This window comes from Octopus sinensis, linkage group LG4 (genome assembly GCF_006345805.1).
Source record: "Octopus sinensis linkage group LG4, ASM634580v1, whole genome shotgun sequence".
Classification (NCBI taxonomy): Eukaryota; Metazoa; Mollusca; class Cephalopoda; order Octopoda; family Octopodidae; genus Octopus; species Octopus sinensis.
Genome location: NC_043000.1, coordinates 89,657,154 through 89,676,038, shown reverse-complemented (window position 1 = coordinate 89,676,038; position 18,885 = coordinate 89,657,154). Strand labels below are relative to the sequence as shown.

The following is an 18,885-nucleotide window of genomic DNA, read 5'->3' as shown; positions in this document are numbered from 1 at the left end:
ACATTAGAAAGTTTACAAATTATAAAATATAAACGGAACAAAACAGTAAGTACATAAATTAAGTAATTACGCATACACTAGAATGTCTACACAATCATATATATATTTTGATGCTCATAGGACTACACATACATCCCATTATTTACACAACTACGTGAAATTTACAGGACATGCATCAACGCATATGAAAACACGTGTCAAAAAAGAAGCAAAAAGAAAAACAAAAACAAAACTATTTTTTTATTTTTCGAACTATTCATAAGTGGACAATTTATAAGTTTAAGAACACCACATAAAAACTATGCCCGGAGATAAATCTATCAACAGAAAAAAAATACAGTCGATTACAGATCTGCTAGCCTTAAGAAGCTACGTTACAAGCAATGCTTACATGCAGAGAACTCAGAGACGGTGTTGTCTACAAAAAATTAACCCTAAACAGACAGATCTATCCCCTAATGTCAACGTCCAAGCTCATCATGCCTCAATGATAATAAAGCAAAATAGAAACTGAAATTGTCGTCAACCGGAACACCAAGGACCACGTACTCGAATGATGAACCAGATTCGACTCGAAAAATCAGCTTCTGGTTCAAATCTTCCTGAAACACACGAGCTGGAAGTATCCCACAACTGGAATATTCCAACATATGGCCATCCATGCTCGTCATCAAATAACCAAATGAAAAATATAAATGGTCTAGGGGAGATAATAAAGAAGTTCTTATGGCCTTCTACCATGCCATATATTTCCCCATAAATAGATTTAATACTGCACAAACCTACTCAAACTGGAGACAGAAACACCTTGAAGTAAGACCCTATATAGACAGTAACAAACTTGCTAATGTTAGAAGAAACACAATTTCAGCTAATGATGTTGAAATTAGAGATCGAAACCATCTGTGCTATGCATCCGCGAAAATCTCAACGATTCTATGTGGGGGAAAAGATTAAAACACGACAACATACCCACAAAAAAGCTTCTTGACAAGACGTATGTATTCAACACCAATTTCAGTTACTTAGGTCTGACAGAATGTTTAGAAGCCTTAAGTTTGAAAAGACTATCAAACCAAAAAAGACCCTAAAATTAAAAAAAAAAAAATTAATATGGAAACCATATTTGACATCGATGTCACCATAGAAACCATTAAGCAGAAGGTATGTGCTAAAGCTGCACACAAAATGAAAAAGTCCCTTGAATTGATAGAATATCTTCAGAATTAGGCTCCTTAGAAGAGCAAAAGTTGGAGGGTATCAAGGCAGAGAACGCAAGATCTGCTCCCAGGAAGTCAAGCAAATGGAGGTCTTCAGGAAAGGATAACATTCCGAACTTCTGGTTGAATGCCTTCCCAGAGAGCCATGAACTGCTAACAAAACTTTACAAGAATGTTTTGCAGCAACCTAGTATGATTCCCTCTTGGGTAGTTAATGATGTAACATTCCTACTTCCAAATAGTGAAGAAACAAATGAACCAAACAATTATAGACACATAACCTGCTTAATAACAATGTCTAAAATGCTAAGATCTATCTTGACTAAATATACCTATAGTTTTTAAATAGAAGGTGGCATATTCCCTAATGAGCAAAAAGGAGGTAAACGTACGTGGTTCCTATGGTTGTAAAGATCAGCTACTCATCAATAACATGATCTTGGAAGATTGTCACAAACGACACAAATACTTGTCAATAGCCTGGATAGACCATAAAAATGCTTTTGATATTCTGCCACATAGCTGGATTAAGAAATGTCTGGACATGTATAAAATAGCACCTACTCTGCAAAACTTCCTGTCTGTAAGTATGGAGAACCAGACTGACTTTGAACAGTGACACTGAATCTCTTAATGCTGGAGATGTAAGAATTTCATGTGGCATTTTCCAGGATAACTCTATCACTACTCTTTTATCTAGCCTTAATACCGTTCCCTAGAATAATACTATGTACAAAACCAAATATATGACACCCTAGGCATAACACTAACATGAAATTCTAACTTGTTGTCTCTTGTGGTCTCTGGGTGAGGCTTGGAGCTAACTTGTACAAATACAAAGCAAAAGTCAAACATATAATTATAATAGTATCCTACTACGTAAAATATTGTCTATGTAATCCCCAAAACATTTTAATCTGTAAAGTGTTAAAATACTTTTAAATGTACATAATAGCAAACACCTTTTCGTGTCATCTTAACATCACACTATCATCTTATAATCAAATTACTTCAAAAAAAATTTCTGATTTATTTATGCTTTGACAGACATTCTCAAGAATAATGTTCTTTGCAAAATCAAATATATAGCACTCTAGTGATAACACTAACTTGAACTTCTAACTTGTTGTCTCTTGAGGTCTTCGGGTAAGACTTGGAGTCAACTTATACAAATACAAAGCAGAAGCCAAACATAAAAATAATCATGATGATAATTCTAAAAAATGTAACATCTCAAGGCGGTTACAATACCAGTGATTCGAATAATTAAAAAAGAAAATGAAAACTATCTGAGAATTATCCCTGGTTTACCATCCCTGCAAGAAGTATGTTACTCGTATTGAGAAGAGCTTTGTCGCTGTGATATTTTTCATTTTTTCTTCTGGTGTTTCCTTTTTATCTTTTTTCTTTTTTACTTTTCTCCTTCTTTCTTTCCCCTTTTCCTTTTTCTTTTTCTCTTTTTCTTCTATCAGATGAACAATCTTGTGTGTTTATTTTAATGGCCTACCAATGTATGCAGTGAGTTTCTTTGCCCTTGGCGTCAGGAAGACACTCGGCAAGAAATGAAAACAAAATTCAAAGAAAAACTACTACTACTACTACTACTACTACTACTACTACTACTACTACTACTACTACTAATACTACTACTACTACCACCACCACCACCACCACCACAACCACCACCACTGCTAATAATAATAATAGTAATTATAATAATGATGATGTACTTTTGTACAGTTGCTTGACTTTAACCAATTGAGAATGTCCTTTGGTGGTTAACGATATGTGCATCTCTGATCACAAACAGAAGTAGTGGGGGACCATTATAACCATGTGTTGAAAGGAATTCTTTGGGATGTGAGCCATTCAGTCCTGGAAACATGGGTGTTTCGTTCAATATCCTTAAACAAAACTTATTCAGGGACGTTTTGTGCGGGATGGGCTACTCGACCTGAAGAAAATTCTAACTGGGCTCCACCTACAAAGTCATGCACTTTGTATCTTTATATGAGATCACCTGAGATCACTATGTCATATACATGTGGTTGTGATGCATGTGCCTAGTGTATCCTTACCAGACGGGTAGTCATGATGGGTGTATAGGCTTAATATATTTGCACCCCAGTGTGAGTGATGGCATTTACTGATCACTCACTAAATAGTAATAATAATGTTCATACTTTTTATTATAGGTACAAAATCAGAAAATTAGGGAGAAGTAACTTGTCGACTATATCGACTCTAGTTCTTCATAGGTATTTATTTTATCGTCCCTGAAAAGGATGAGAGGCAAAGTCGGCCTCGGCAGAATTTCAACAATTCAGCGTAAAGAGCCGAAACAAAAACGCTTTATGTATTTTATCCGACGTTCTAATGATTCTGTTTTTATATTTATAGTTTAGACGGTTTTATATTTTAAAATCCCTGAAGATCTCTCTGTCTACAAGTATACAAATGTATAGACTAAGTATTGATTTCAGAATACTTTCAACGTATTTCATGATTATTAAGGCTATGTATCGGCACACATTGCGCAGGCCTATTTACCTATTTGTATGCTAGCAATTGGCAGTTACCCCTGCTTGCAAGTGTTTCCTTTCCTACGACACAAAATGAAAGTCCGTCACCTGAAAACCGATACAGCTCAGCAACTATGACGTTGCAGGAGTCCCTGCAAGAACGCAAAGGACTAGATCAGGTACCACCTATTTTTATCGAATTCGGAAGAATGAAAGGTAAGGGCAACCTCGGCAGGATGTGAACTCTGAGCGCAGAAAGTCAAGCAAATAACCGCGAGGAATTCTATTCAACGCTCTAGCGACTTTTCCAATCTGTACTTTCTGATTATTAAAAACATCAAAAAGTATTACTTTAAAAATAAAGGAGAATTTGTGAAGTAAACTTTTATGAAGATATTTTTATAAAGTTATCTTCTATAAAGGTATTTTTTTTACAAATGTATTTTTTTTATAAAGCTATATTTTGGAAAGTTATTTTTTATAAAGGCACTTTTTAAAAAAAAATAAACCTATCTTCTTTAAAGGAATTTTTTAAAAGGTATTTTGTACAGATTTTTTTCATAAAGTTATCTTCTGTAGAGTTATCTTCTATAAAACTACCTTCTATAAAAGTATTTTTTATAAAACTCTCTTTCATAAATATATCTTTTATAAATAGAATCTTCATAAATATATCATGATTGCTCAAATGTCTGTAAATTTTAAGCTTCTCTACACGTTATGTCATTAAATGAAATGTAGATAACCTATATCTTCCGTAATATCTTTTGTAGTTTTCCATATAAGTGATACTGTTTGCTTAATAATATATGAAACAAGCAAATATTATGAAGCAAACGACAATTACTGGTGTTGTGTGTGATGATAACAGAAGCGTGACTTTTTATAATAGGAACCTCTGTAAAAATTTCTATATAAAATCCTTACAAAATTAGCTTTATAAAAATAGCTTTACACAGTTTCTTTTCCTTCTGAATAAACTCAGCGTTGCCGTTCTATCAATATGCCAGCAAATGAAATAATACACAGGTTAAATTTTGTGCTTGAATAATAACTTTCCAGATCAATGGCACTGATTTCTTTAAATTATTATATATATAACTGGTAATGCGAGAGAAAATATGCTTTATAATACGGTAACGTACCTATAGCCGCTGGTGTTGTTCGTGAAATTATGTCTGTGATGTTTGTGCAGACCATTTGTCGGCAGCAGTCATCATGAGGATCATTTATTGCAGCACAGTGACTTGGTATCACTCCCAAATTTGTACACCTGTATACAGAAGAGAAAATACTGCGTAAGGCATCATAACATAACGTCACATTTTCATTTCATAGTCATGAATTCAAAATGTTTGAGGTCGAAAGTATTTAGGATTTTGGAGATTTTTCTAGATTTAAGAATGAGTGTATATTTGTATGTACGTAAGGTTCCGGAACAAATAGCGAAATACATTTTCTCTGATGCTCGAACGGCTCTGCCTCCTGACTGCCACTGTTTCTAAATTAAACGCACGAACTGAAATTTTGGGCATGTGTTTTAGTTAATTAAATCTACCCAAGCAAGGGTAATGATGATTTTAAAACAGGGGATGAGAGAGGTTAATGTTTGATGAGACAAGCGCCTCTTCAATAGCCATTAAGAGCCATCAACTATCGAAGAGGTTGCAAGAAGCAATGAAAATTATAGTAAAAATAAATAAGTAAATGAGTGGAAATCTAACAGGTGACTGTGTTAATTAATAAGGCATTAAAGCAGAATGACTCAACCCAGACAATAAAATATGCTTCAACACATGAATTCACATAAAGAATCTTTTAGACCAAATACAAAAACGAAATCACACACTAGGTTTCTCATGAGGGCTCAAGACACATCGTGGAATAAGCACACGGTTTATGGACTCATTCTATCGGTTTTTACTGTTGTTGTTCAGCGCTCGGTTAGCTTTGCTAGATATGGCTAACGATGAAGATCACTCAGTTACATTGATGCTTTGAGGAGAGACATAACATGAAACATATCTACCAAAGCTGATGGTAAATGTTTTTTATATTTCAACGGTGCCAGGGGGACGAAAGCAAAGTTGTCCCCGATTTGAATTTGAGCACAAACAGTAAAGAGCCGTAACGAAACAGCGTAAGACATTTTTTCCGGTGCGCTAACGATTCTGCTAATCTACCGTCACGTCTAAGAACCTGGTTGGGATTTTAAACCAGATACTGCCTTAAAAATATCTTTTTATAATCAGTATAAATGATCGAGTTAAATATTTTACAATATTTAGTCACGTGGCTCTGAAATCTGCATTAAAATTCTGTTGTGTGGGTCATCAAACTTTGTCATTTATCCTTCTAGAGCCGGTAAGCAGCCATATAAATACTTGAAATAGATTTAGTAACTTCCACTTCTTCTTGAGCAAAATTTTAATTTGCACCAAGTCAAAAGAAATCTAAATTACTTTTTGAGCATGAAGCACAACAATTCTCTAACGCAATTTACATATTTTCATTTCTAGTTGAAGCTATTTTAACTTAGTAAATAAAGCAAAGAAACAAAACATGGACGCCTTTTTTAACATTCTGCTTTTGTTCCAAGCTGCCGAATTTGGGATATGTCTCACAACATTGTACCAGGCATCTCTGTCCTCCATTAGCTATAGTAGACACGCAATTTCTTGCTGTGTATCTCTGTTACAGTGCGGAAGCCTAAAAATATAACATCCGATATGTCCTGCTGTTCAGCATGATAGTAGTGGCCAATAAAGCCTACCCTGCATTGAGCAATAATAATAAGTTATATGTGTTTACAAATCTCTTTGGACTGGCGCTTATACCATGAGATGTTTTGAACCCTGATAGTAAGAAGGTGTATATACCACCAAGGCAGTTTCTTCTGCATAGTTCAGTTTTCTGCTCCATAAACAAGAATGTTCTTACAGATTCACTGAAGAAAACAAGCCTTGTTGATTTTGAAATTCTCGATTGTCAGACGCTTTAAAACTTGTTACAGGCAGCCCTAGCATATCTGTTGTGTGAAAGGAAGTCTTTCATACTGACAACGTTATAGGATTCAGAGTGTTTGAACTCATTGATGTCCTTCAATTGTCTGTCAATGATGAAGCGATTTGGCTGGCAGCTTTCATCTTCAATGATAGTCATACATTCAGTCTTCTTTGTATTGAGAAACAGACCAAATTCGGCTGCAGAACCCTGCCAAACCTTGAAATATAGTTTGAGTAATTTCCCTATACTTCTGCTACTAGTATTCTCGTACGAATGTCACATAATCTAATTGCATCCCATATTAAAGTAAGGTATTCATATTAATTAAGAAACAATTGTTATTAAGAAGCCAAAATACGAATTGTGTTTTTTATTGGAAATGTTTTGCGTTCTTGTACAATGCAATACTGAAATTTAACCTAAAGTTGGAATCTTGACAATGTACAAATCCTTCTTCCTCCTCGCCACTCCTCCTCCCCTCCTTCTCCTCCTCCTCATCGCATTCATCGTCATCATAGCAGCGAGCTGGCAGAAATACTTAGTGGTTTTCCTTGTTGTTCTATACGTTCTGATTTCTATTTCCGTAAAGGCAAACTTTGAAATAAGTACCAGTCAAGTCCTGAAGTCAATATAATCGACTAGCCGCTACCCTGCCCCAAATTCCAAGCCTTGTGCCAATTATTTTCTCTTTATCGCAGGTTTTGTTGGAGCTCCTGGAGTCTTGCATGCGTAGCAAGCTTAGTACATGCAGCCTACGGTACCGTGCTATTCGTTCTTTTCAGCTAATACTTTCCTGATTATTCTGGTCGTGCCAAGGAGGCAAACCTTTTGTAACAGTTTTACTGGGCACTCTGTACCAATTTCTTTTATATTCGTCTTGATGCCTTCTGATATTGTTCTCAAGGATTCAACAATATTTGGCTCTATTTTCAACTTTCTTCATTTACCATAGTCGGGCTATTTCGTACTTAAGAGGGTCATATCTATCTATCTATCTATCTATCTATCTATCTATCTATCTATCTATCTATCTATCTATCTATCTATCTATCTATCTATCTATCTATCTATCTAAACCCACCTATCTATCTATCTATCTATCTATCTATCTATCTATCTATCTATCTATCTATCTATCTATCTATCTATCTATCTATCTATCTATCTATCTATCTATCTATCTATCTATCTATCTATCTATCTATCTATCTATCTATCTATCTATCTATCTATCTATCTATCTATCTATCTATCTATCTATCCATCTATCCATCTGTTATGCTCTTGCACCTGATCTGTTTGGATTGGGAAATCCCAGAGGATTTTGCTTGTCTCCGACGCGTCCACTTTCTGCGGTTTGTGCTCATACCACGTCTTGCCTCCCTCTCTCTAGCTCCCACTTTTTGCACAGTTTCCGATGTAGCACATTCGCTACCTGGTCGTGTCGCCACAACTTATAGTGGTTTTGGGCAAGTACAGGGCATTCATTCGTGATATGGGTAATGGTTTCATCCACTCTATTTCAGATGCTGCACAGCGGAAACATTTTCACAATCCTCAGGTTAGGTATCTCATTAAACTCTCGAGTTCGATACGCACGCAGTTTTCCACACTTATCAGTTTCCTTACTCAATTTGCTCTCCTCATGTATAGGCGATCAGCATCTCACGTGGATGATGGGCTCCATTCATCGTTAGGAGCTTTCTTCACTTCATGTCCATCTCCTTTAGCTTTTCCTCTGTCCACTTCAAGATTCCAGCGCCATACTGAACCACTGCGACTGCGCGCGAGTTTATTGCCGAAATTATGCTTCTAGTATTCAGCTTCGAAGCCAATATTTTTCTCACTCGCCGCAGGTACTCTCCTTTTGTTTTTTCGCTCATGTCGTGGTGTATTCCCAGGTAGTTATAGCTGGATTGAGGTTGAATTGCCTTCACATTCCACCAGCTGAATTACCTTCATCATTTTCACCGGTTGCATTGCCTTCATTAGCCCCCACCATGCCCCAAATTCCAGGCTTTGTGCCTATTATTACCTTTATCATCATCATCATCATCATCATCATCATCATCATCATCATCATCATTATAAAGCATTTAATATATGAGTACAGTGTTGTTAGTTGTGCATAGATCAGTGAAATGGTAGGAATGGCGTTTGTTATTTAACGTTAAAAAAAGTTTCCACTGTGTACTAGAATAGTCTAGTAGTCAATATCATTTTAAGTTAATAAAAAGTCTAACAAGCTCGAGAGAAGAAAGAAAAGGAAATAATTGGAAGGATAACAATTCTTATGTATATAATTTACCTTTCTTTGCAAATATATATTCCTCTCTTTCCATCGGAACACTCACAGAAATATTTGCATCCATCTCTCCATTTCTCACCCTCTTTGTAATGCTTTCTATCGAAGATGCAACCATCTGTATAAAGATATTAATATGAAAATATATATATATGTATATATGTTTACACACATACACACGCACACACACATATATACATACACACACATGTATTTATGTACAGGCACATATATTCATTTACGTAATACACATATAAATACATTTACGTATACGCACATACATAGGTACCTACATGCATATATATATATATATATATATTTATATACACATATAATATCTATACATATACACTGATATACATACATGTACAAACATATGTATGTATTTATATGTGTATGTATGTGTATGTATATTTGTATATATATATATTTGTATATATATATATATATATATATATATATATATATATATATATATATATATATATACGTATGTATACATATATGCAACCATCTGAATAATGATATTAATAAACATATATATCAATACTATTTTATTATTCATTCTGATCAATAGTATATTTAGTCAGTAATAATTATGGTTTGTGTTCAACCAACCGATTTGCTATCATCTACTAATGCAACTTCGTTAATATCTGCACTAAAAATAGCGACAGAAAAGCCGATTCTTTACCCAAAAGGCTTTCTTTTATATTTTAAATAATTTTTTAGAATTGATAATAAAGTATTTAGATCAATATATGAATGATAAACGTATCCTTCTAGTATCTCAGGGAAAAAAAGTTGTTCGATCTTTATAATTCGTATCTATGTTCAAAGATTAACAAAAATAGCATTATACCGTTTGGAGTATAATACACATGCTGATTCCACTACGAATATATGTACGTAAATAGATAGATAGATAAATAGATAGATAGATAGGTAGATAGATAGATAGATAGATAGATAGATAGATAGATACATACATACATACATACATACATACATACATACATACATACATATCCATCCATACTTATGTACATATCCGTACATACTTGCATATATAGATATACATAATAATAATAATCAGTTAAAAAACGCCATAGATGCACAAACATACGGAAAACAAACACAGGTCACCAAATCCTCATCAGTTATTGGCCAGAAGGTCAAATGCAATTTCGTGACTGCTCTGTACTTGAACCCGAGCTCTGGTGGTCATCTTTCTCTGTTCTCTTTCCTTCCTCCCTCTCATTTTCCCTCCTCCGATTTTATCTTTCTCGTTTTCCCTATGCCTCCTAACTTCCTTTTGTATCTTCCTTCCTTTTCGTTTTTGGATTAAAAGTACTATGTCCGAAACGTCAAACCCTTTTCGTTTTTTATTTTCAAATCTGATATTAATGACACCTTTGTGAAAACTTGCCCTTCTTGAGTTTTGTTTTGTTTTTATTTATTCATCATATAATAATAATAATAATAATAATATATTAGCTTATGTGGCCGAATAAAAGAGGAATGCTCAAAACGTTGCAGAGGATATGAATTTTTAAAACTGAAACCGAGAGTTTCACATCTGAAGATGGCAATGACGTAAAACTCGAGTCACGGAACTAACTCACAGTTTTAGCTTCAATAAAATGACTACAGGCTTGCACACACACACACACACACACACACACCACACACACACACACACACACACACACGCACACACACGCACACACACACACACGCGCACACACACACATACACGCACACACACACACACACACGCACACACACACACACGCACACACACACACACGTACACACACACACACACACACACGCGCACACACACACACACACACCGCACACACACACACACACACACACACGCGAACACACACACGCACACACACACACACGCTCACACACACACACACGCTCACACAATTTAATTATGCAGCTGTTTAGCAATGTATCACCAAAAAAGGAAAACCACAATTGTCATTAAATATGACAAAGAGTGTCAGAACAACTACAATGCTAGAAATAAGAGTTAAAGTGCTCAGATGCTGGAGTCAACGTATATAATTGTATACATAAATACTGATAGAGACCGTAAACGGCCGAAAGCAGTTTGGAAAAGGGAAGTTTATACATTGAAAATATATACAGGGAAGTACTGAAAATCAAATGTTATAATTTTGTATGAAAATAACTACTATTAGTTTTGGACGGTTAATATGCAGAGATAAATATTCAACTGAATTTAATACTATATGTAGATTGTTGCAATCAGATTTGAATTCAGTCTTCACGAGTAAGATTATATCTCTTTCATGTCACAAGGTTTCATGTATGTGAGATCGTATATATCCAATCCTATCGTTAGCAGAAATATATCCATTAAATTTTAAATAGCAGAAAACACGCCAATCCAGAGTTACTCGTTAATCGCGTTCGTGTTGTTGATTCTTCTCGATATAAACCTTTATATTATTTTATCCTCTACCGCTCTCCTGTAATCAATAAGTCAACTGCAATTACAATACTGTCCTTTCTTATCACCATTTACTATCGCCACTACTTTTGTCGTTTGCTTTTGTTAGCGTCTTCAACAATTGAATTAACACCTATATGTTAGACTGTTTAGGTATTGCACGATATTATCCTTGAATTCATTTAAAGGTGTGAAATATCACATGCTACTATTCTTAGGTTAACATCAATTATATGTAAACTTTATAAAAGAGTTGTTTTTCTTGTCAAAAAGAATAAAAGAAATATGACTATATTTGATATGTCTATCGTTAGTTATTACTTCCGCCAAGGAAGGAAGTTATGTTTTCATCGGCGTTGGTTTGTCCGTCTGTCTGTCTGTCTGTGTGCAAAATAACTCAAAAATTTGTGAACGGTATTTGATGAAACTAGCAGGAAAAATTGGTAATAGCACAAGGAACAGATGAAATTTTGGTAGTGATCCAGGAATTTTTATCTTATATATATATATGTGTGTGCGTGTGTGTGTGTGTGTGTGAGTGTGTGTGTATCTGTGTCTGTGCTTGTTCATCTATCGCTTGAGAACCATTATTGGTGTGTTTACGTCTTCGGATTGGCATAAGTGTACGATAGAATAAGTACCAGGCTTAAAAATAGGTGCTGGTTTCGATTCATTCGACTAAAAATTCTTCAAGGCGGTGCCCCAGCATGGCCGCAGTCTGATGACTGAAACAAGTAAAAGATAATAGATATGCATATATATATATATATAAACGAGAAGAAAAAAAACGTTTCTTTTTCGCTAACCTTTTGCTGGAGTAGTGACTTTACCACCTCCAATATGTTTCTTGCCATACTTTGGAATAAGGATATGAGTGGTATTGCAGACTGGCATTTGACAACAGGTGTCTCCGGGAACATCTACCATTTGGCAATCTGATGGTAAGTTTACGAAGGTCGGGCATCTGCGTTCAATATAGACATACTTATATATATACGGATAAAAACATACATACATACATAAATACATACATACATACATACATACATACATACATATATATATATATATATATATATATATATATATATGTATAGAGAGAGAGAGAGAGAGAGATAGAAGAATATGAGGGGTTTCTAACCGACAAGGTACGTTGAGTAAGTGCTATAATTGGTCATGCGTTATATTCCAAGTTCACAGCTGAGGCTGGAGCTAGGGATCCGCGTTAGGTTTCTGAATTAGCAGGTATATATTATATTAGAGGAAAAAGGACAATAAAAACCAAGACAGGATGAGTATCTCAAATCATTTAGGATATCTAATTAGGGTAAGGTGAATTTGAAGTCTCACAACTGTTTCTGGGATATCCCAAGTGATAGGCTAGCATATATATATTTCGCTTAGGCGTAGCAAGACTAATAACCTCGTGTACCACTCAATATACATATAGTCTAGAACACAATGTTAGATGAGTTTAGAGTGGTTATAGGAAAAAGGAGATGGCACAGGAAAAGATAACCCCAGCTGTTTCTGCTATAGGATGTGTTGGAATCTTAGTTTTTTGGGACAGATCATTCTACAGGCACCAACATTAACTTTCTCTAATGCTTTTTGAGTGGATTTGGTAGATGGAAACTGAAAGAAGCCCGTCATGTGTGTGTGTATGTGTGTTTTTGTGTTTGTCTTTGTTCTCATGACAAACACGCTGCTTGACAACCGGTTTTCGCGTGTTTATGCCTCCGTAACTTAGCGGTTCGGCAAAAAAAATCGATAGAATAAGAACCAGGATAGAAAACATAATTCCTGGGCTCGATTTGTTCAATTAAACAATCTCGTCAAGGCAGTGCTCCAGCATGACCGCAGTCAAATGACTGAAACAAGTAAAAGAGAAAAGCAAAAGATATCTAAATCACTTTTGTTTTTAGAACGATTAACTGTTTGACTTGAACACAAGGAAATGATAAGTGTATTTGAGCTCATGATCCTTGAGTAACACCACTATTTATTACCTTTCGGTGCATTCGTATATTCCTTGAGTGGCGTCAGTACATTTGCATGAGTAATCACATCCATCAATCCACACTTGGTCTTTGGGATAATAACGTCCTTTGTACATGCAACCCTCTGAAAATAGAAAAGAAAATATAACAGAAACGGCTGCGCCACTCTATAGTTTATTGTTTTAAAAAGAGAATGAAATGAACACAACTGGTGTATACAAAACACTATATATTAAAGCTGGAAGTTAATCTCATTATAAGGGAATCCTCTTTTCGATTAGTGTGTTCTTTACAATGTTACAAGATAGCAGCTCTGTATCAGGCTAATGCCTCTGGGAGAGGTTATGCACCAGGAAGAGCCTATAGACTTGCAAGAGGTTGAAGACTGGGAGAGAGGGAAATAAAGAGTGAGAGTGAGAGGGAGAGAGTGTGAAAGAAAGGAGGAGCCACGTGACGTAACGAGAGACCGGTCAACATATCCGCGACGTGGTTAATATACCAATCATTAATAAAGTACAGATAAAGATAAATTTATCTCAGCCAGTCAAATTGACCAACAAGGGCCGGTTTCCCGGTTTCATGGCGTATATATTCCTCACCTGGACGGGACGCCAGTCCATCGCTGGATTACTCATTTTTGCCAGCTAAGTGGACTAGAGAAATGAGAAATGACGTGTTCTGCTTAAAAACACAACGCGTGAACCGGTCCAGGAATCGAAATCACAATCTTACGCATCATAAGTCCAACATCCTAACCAATAAGCCATGCGCCTCCAAATTGATAAAATGCTTTACTGTTGTATTCAATCCGGGTAATTTTGTAATGGAAAATACATCACTGTTTCGATAAACGACAGTAAAATTAGACAGAGAAACACGTTGAGAACCATTAGAATCCAGATAGATTCAGATTGCAGTTTCCATTGAGTTCCGAATAGCAGTGATGTGTCTAGATATTACATTTAGATGCTAAACTTATCAATTTATAAAACAAACAAGCAAAAAAAAAAAAAACTTAAAAAAATCTTAATGAATTAGTGTAACAACAGATGTGGAGTAGTAATGTTATTAATATAAAGTGATCCTAAACTATAAAAAGAAAATACATTATCTTTAATTGAAATAGGTGAGTGTTATGGTAGTAATTTCTCAACCAAACAAGTCTGTCTGATTTTTCAATTTATGTCACTTATTCTACTAATGCTCTTGGAGATACCATAAACTCCATAACTACCGTTAATCTCAGTATAGGAAGACAATTCGTTAATGCATATTTCTTATTTACGATAGATGAATAAACAAACTTCATCTATCATTTTAAATGATACTAGCAGCATCGCCCGGCGTTGCTCGGGTTTGTTTCGACCCTTTAGAATTGGAATTTTTGAAAAGTAAAAATTTTGCATTATGTAGCTTATTATTCTCTTTAAGTGAACATTTTTCTGGTTGAAATATACCAAAAAATGGCGACACAGCAGTCAAAAAATCGTAAAAAATAGGGATTTTCATAGAAAAAATGCACCTTTTTGATGTAAATAATTTTTGGTTTTAACATGGTCCGATTTGAATTTTTTCTTCTACGGAAGGAAGACCAAGCCTTCTTCTATCATACTCTCAATTTTGGTCAACTTGCGCCGCAGGGTCTTGGAGGAGATAGTTAGTTGACGGCTACGAAACCTGCCATACACTGACAACTTCAGCTTTATATATATAGAGATTAAATGGAAGTTACCAGACGGATTAAATCTTATTATTTGTGTGGTCTTCTGAGTTCAAATTTCACCGAGGTCAACCTTGCGTTTCATCCTTTCGATGAAATAAAATATCTACCGGTTGAGCACTAGCCTCGATGTAATCGACTTGCTCCCACTCCAAATTATAGTCGTTATGTCAATATTTGAAAGCGTAATGGCTGTGAGCGAGAAGTATCGTTATCGCCCCGGACAAAATGCGTAGCGGTATTTCTTCCGGTTTTACGTACACAGTTCAAATGCCGCTGAGGTCGATGTAGGCACCAATCAAAGACTAGGGTTGATGTAATAAATAGACTAACCACCTTCCCTCAAATTTCAGGCCTTGAGCCAATAATAGAAAGGATTATTTGTCTGGCATCTTAAACCATCTTCACAGATGTACGCCATTGAACAAGTTTTGTCTCGGTTTTACACTTTTTGTATAATCAAATACTTTTAAATTTTCTGAGAAATGAACAGTAAATAGATTTTAAAATACATACGGATTGAGTGACCGGTTGACTTGTTAGACGAACCACCAGAATCAATAATTGTCCCTTGATCGCATTGTATTTTAGGACAACATTCCCCTGCTAAATTCACTTTTTGACAGTTAGGAGGCAAATTGGCAAATTGGGCACACCTGTAATAAAAGATAAAAACGGATAATATATAATCTAGAAATTTTTCTTCTCTCGAAATAAGTGAAAATAAATCTCCACCAATCACATTTTTTACTTTTTTTTAGCAATCATACATTTAAATACACGAAGAATTGTCAAAGATGTAAATATAGTTGAGTGGTTCACGTGGTTGCGTGTTTAGTCTCATTGGACATAATCTCAGGCAAGTGTCTTCTAATATAGACCCTGCTCAACCAATGCGTTTTGAGTGGAAGCCCGTCGTGTATATGTATGTATGTGAGTGTGTGTGTGTGTGTGTGTGCGCGCGCGTTGTCATCCTCCCATCTCTTGATAACAGCTGTTGATTTATTTATATCCAGGTAACATTAGCGGTTCAGCAAAAAGACCGGTAGAATAAGTTCAAGACTTGAATATAATAAATACTGGGATCGATTTGTCTGACGAAAACTCTTGAAAGCGGTATCCCAGCATGGCCACAGTACAATGACTGGAACAAGTAATAGATGAAAGATAAATAACTAAAGATATTATACCAGTAACATATTGAGAAGAAACTGTATAAATAAACTATAAGGTTATTATGGATATAATACGAAAAGTCGTTTACATTGTCGCGTGCCGTGCTGGGCAGGTTCATTGTTCGTGAAATTATTAAGAGTGTTTTGAAATGTTTAGAAACTTCACTTACATTGTAGCAAAATACTGGCTAGCCGATATTTTGTTACCCTTTTTGAATAACTGGTGTTTATTTTATTTGAGATGCCAATAATTCAAATCAAAGAATGAATATTTAATATCGAAGACTTAAATTCCGGGTGGTCCCTTGCTCGTGAGATCAGTTGGTTGACGAAGAAGCAATTTTGTATGATATGACCGAAACAAGTTTCAGTTGCAGAATATTTATGTGAAGGAGCAAGGATTCTAACGACCCTGCATTCCATGAGTTTCTGGGACGCCATATAAAAGGAAAAAGCCTTGAACAGGATGACAACCAGGAAACTTAAAGGAAGAAGAAATCGGGGAAGACAGAGAATGAAGATTGCCGATAGCCTTACAAGATGGTTTCAAAAGATCCGACCCAATATCGTGTGAGGAGACAGGAGGACATCGATGTCTATGATCAATAATGCCTGTAGATATGGCACTTGAAGGAATAGAGATATATCACTAATTATTGTTGTTATCTGCAGCGTATATAATATATATGGAAAAGAAAATAATCTTACTTGTCATAACATCTGGCAATTCCTCTCAAGCCATCTTCACAGACGCATGTCATTGAGCAAGATTCCTGCCACGTTTCTCCGGGTTTATATACTTTTGAACCAACCAGGCAAGCTCCTGCAAATTTTATTAGGAAATAAAACAGTTAGAAGAGAGTGGCATAATATGAAATCAATTTGTAGACTCTATCTATAACGGAATAGCATATGGACAAGCTGGTTTTGTGAATAGACTATGGACGAGATGGTTTTATGAAGATTCATCTTTACTTGAACTTTTAAAAGTCTAGTTCTACAGGCGTCTTTTGAACACAAACATTCAAGCGCGAAAGGAAATGTTACTCCCTTTTAGCATTATTTATACAACTGCATAATTAAAATACATAGTTAATTAATTTATTTAAAAGTGATATGATCCATTTTTTTCTATCTCCGACAATATGAATAGCATACCACTTTCAAATGAGCTATTAATGTGTTTTAATTACGTAATTATATAAATAATGAAGCCATTGAAACAGCTGTTGAGTACAATTAAATTATCATATTTGAAATTTATGCTTTTCAGCCCTTTATTTTAAATATGTTGCTCACAACGAACTTTATCTGCCAATTCTGTATATACATATACATTTGCGCTACCAGATTCTATAGCATTTTAATAAAGTAATAGAATTTAACGTGTAATTAATTGCGCTCTTAATTATTGTGAATATAATTTTTGATGTTTATACATCAATACTACATAAAATCAGAAAGTAAGTTATGTATTTTGACTGATAACACATTTTAGTACTTGCTATAGCGTTTGATCCTAAGCATTTACTTTCATGCAGAAGATCAGCTCTAACTGTTTAATAAATACATGACCACCGGTTTAATTCAAACTTAATTTCTTTAGCTTTCATTTCTTTAGATGTTGGTAAACATGTATTTTATCATTTTTAGAAATATTTCGCTGTCATATGTTATTCTAATCTGCTTCTTTAACATATTCAAATCCAGACCATTCTTTTAAAAACCAAAGCCAAAAAGAAAAAAGAAAAAAAATAAGGAAGAAAATTCAATTCCAAAGAAAGCAGGATACTCACCATTCTGTGGAACTGAAGGAGTTGCTGAAATAATTGAGATATGTCAGAATTAGATTTGTATGAAATATTTGATTCCAAACAAGAATTAATCTCTTGTATTTTTATTTGTTAACAGAAAAGATTAGATAAGGATGAAATTATATTAAAATCATAGAAATCTAACAGACGCTAAAAGAATATATACGAAAAGAATATAAATTACTAAACCAAACAACAAGCTTACGACGTAGAAAAAATAGAAACTAGGATTTAAATGAAATTAAATAAAGTATTCTAACTTCAATTTCCAAAAGTTTAATTATGTATGTGTATGTTTTTATAGATATGCGTATCAATATATATATAAATATACATACATACACACACAACGTACATACACATACACACACACACACATATATATATAAAACTATATAGATATATATGTATCTATACATACATATACACATATGTAAAATTATACAGATATATAACTATATATATATGTATATATAACTATATATATATATATAGTTATATACATATATATATATATATATATATATATAATGAGTATGTGTGAGAATGTTTGTCGAAGCGAGTGTGTGTGTGTATATATTTAAATACAAATGCCTATATATGTGTACATATTTATATAAACATAATACATA

General features: G+C 34.6%; 1 protein-coding gene across 2 annotated transcripts in view; it reads right to left on the bottom strand.

The window, feature by feature from the left end:
• LOC115210820 (collagen alpha-4(VI) chain-like) overlaps positions 1–18,885 on the bottom strand; it is a 163,451-nt gene that overhangs the window by 35,692 nt on the left and 108,874 nt on the right. For both annotated transcript variants that reach the window (XM_036502241.1, XM_029779568.2), the window contains exons 25-31: positions 18,236–18,259; positions 17,148–17,262; positions 15,781–15,920; positions 13,554–13,668; positions 12,351–12,508; positions 9,057–9,171; positions 4,888–5,015 (exon numbers count right to left, since the gene is read on the bottom strand). In XM_036502241.1, coding sequence (XP_036358134.1) covers positions 4,888–5,015; positions 9,057–9,171; positions 12,351–12,508; positions 13,554–13,668; positions 15,781–15,920; positions 17,148–17,262; positions 18,236–18,259 — 795 coding nt within the window. The remainder of the gene's footprint in view (positions 1–4,887; positions 5,016–9,056; positions 9,172–12,350; positions 12,509–13,553; positions 13,669–15,780; positions 15,921–17,147; positions 17,263–18,235; positions 18,260–18,885) is intronic.